Here is a 2,016-nt window from a genome sequence, read left to right on the forward strand (position 1 = left end):
ATGACAATGATCCCAAACACACCGCCCGGGCAACGAAGGAGTGGCTTCGTAAGAAGCATTTCAAGGTCCTGGAGTGGCCTAGCCAGTCTCCAGATCTCAACCCCATAGAAAATCTTTGGAGGGAGTTCAAAGTCTGTGTTGCCCAGCGACAGCCCCAAAACATCACTGCTCTAGAGGAGATCTGCATGGAGGAATTGGGCCAAAATACCAGCAACAGTGTGTGAAAACCTTGTGAAGACTTACAGAAAACGTTTGACCTCTGTCATTGCCAACAAAGGGTATATAACAAAGTATTGAGATTAACTTTTGTTATTGACCAAATACTTATTTTCCACCATAATTTGCAAATAATTTCTTTAAAAATCAGACATGTGATTTTCTGGATCTATTTTTCTCATTTTGTCTCTCATAGTTGAGGTATACCTAGGATGAAAATTACAGGCCTCTCTCATCTTTTTAAGTGGGAGAACTTGCACATTTGTTGGCTGACTAAATACTTTTTTGCCCCACTGTATATATCTGCTCCGTCTTTCCTAAAGATAGTTCAATAGGGCTACAACAACAACAGTCTTTCCGTTTATTCCCTCGGTTCTTTAAGTGTCTATTTTCCCATTTAATGCTTAAAAACGTTGAACAGCAGCTGCACATGATGCTCTTTTGACCCCTCTTTTAATTTTTTATTTCAGGCTCAAGCTCGGTGTCATCGTTTTGGCCAGTCTAAGGCGGTGAAGGTGTACCGTCTGATCACTAGAAACTATGAGAGGGAAATGCTGGATAAAGCTAGTCTGAAGCTCGGGCTGGACCGTGCCGTCCTGCAGAGCATGAGTGGGAACAAAGAAGGCAACAACAACGGGGTGAGAAAAAGAAAATCTGTCATATTTCTAGATGCCAAGTCATTTTTGGGTCAGTCGCTGTTGCAGTACGCTTAGTTTATTTTCGAAAATTGTTTTCTAAATCCACTTGTGTAAATGTCTCTCTGCGTCGCCTTTAGCCGGTCCAGCAGTTCTCCAAGAAGGAGATCGAGGACCTCCTGAGGAAAGGAGCCTACGCCGCCATCATGGACGAGAACGACGAAGGCAATCGCTTCTGCTAGGAGGACATCGACCAGATCCTGCAGCGAAGAGCCACCATCATCACCATCACCAGGTATGTTCTTAGCAGCACTAGCCACTTGCGCTTTGTGAGATACCAAGTACTTGGTTATTTGAAATGTAATATTGATGATGTAATAATTAAAACTAGGGATGGGTACCGAGCCCCAGTATTAACGGGCCCCGGGGCTGAATTATTAAAGACCGTGGTACCGTTAAGGTCCAACGTTATCGATCTTTTTATCGGTACTGGAGACATTTAAAAAATAGATGTCATATGTATTATATCTACATAAAAATATGGAAGCCTGTTTGCGCCACAGGAAAAAAAAAATAAAAATCCTGTAAGTCATTATAATGACTTAGCTATCTCATTATAATGACTTACTATCTCATTATAATGACTTACTATCATATAAGAGCAATTTTCTAATTAGCTTTCATCCCTTTACACCAAAGCAACAATAACAAGTGTGTGGGACAAACTTAACTGAACTAATGGATACTATAATTGAAGACTACTTTAGACGCAGATTCACAAATAAGGACATTTTAGTGGTTTTGGAGGAATCACACAATATTAAACTAAGCCTACGGACACTACAGAGGAAGCTACAAAAGAACAAAGTAGTAAGTCAATATAATGAGATAACTAAGTTAATATAATGAGATATTAAGTCAATATAATGAGATAACTAAGTCAATATAATGAGATAGCTAAGTCAATATAATGAGATAGTAAGTCAATACAATGAGATAGTAAGTCAATATAATGAGATATTAAGTCAATATAGTGAGATAGCTAAGTCAATATAATGAGATAGTAAGTCAATATAATGAGATAACTAAGTAATTATAATGACTTACGGGATTTTATTTTTTTTTTTTCCTGTGGCGCAAACAGGCTTTCATATTAAGTAGATGG

At 38.6% G+C, this 2,016-nt stretch overlaps 1 protein-coding gene across 2 annotated transcripts; it reads left to right on the forward strand.

The window, feature by feature from the left end:
- Positions 1-501: 501 nt before the first annotated feature.
- LOC104948309 (chromodomain-helicase-DNA-binding protein 8-like) lies at positions 502-1,238 on the forward strand. 2 transcript variants are annotated; one of them, XR_798665.1, is made up of 2 exons: positions 502-854; positions 992-1,238. XR_798665.1 is itself a non-coding variant. In XM_010774502.1 (2 exons), exons 1-2 carry the CDS (start codon positions 768-770, stop codon positions 1,156-1,158), a joined length of 303 nt encoding a protein of 100 aa, XP_010772804.1. In that variant the 5' UTR covers positions 604-767; the 3' UTR covers positions 1,159-1,179. The 2 variants fall into 2 exon arrangements, 1 of the variants encoding a protein (XP_010772804.1); XM_010774502.1 differs by having other exon boundaries at positions 604-903; positions 992-1,179.
- Positions 1,239-2,016: the final 778 nt, after the last annotated feature.

This window comes from Notothenia coriiceps, unplaced genomic scaffold (assembly GCF_000735185.1).
Source record: "Notothenia coriiceps isolate Sejong01 unplaced genomic scaffold, NC01 NC01_scaffold00014073, whole genome shotgun sequence".
NCBI lineage: Eukaryota > Metazoa > Chordata > Actinopteri > Perciformes > Nototheniidae > Notothenia > Notothenia coriiceps.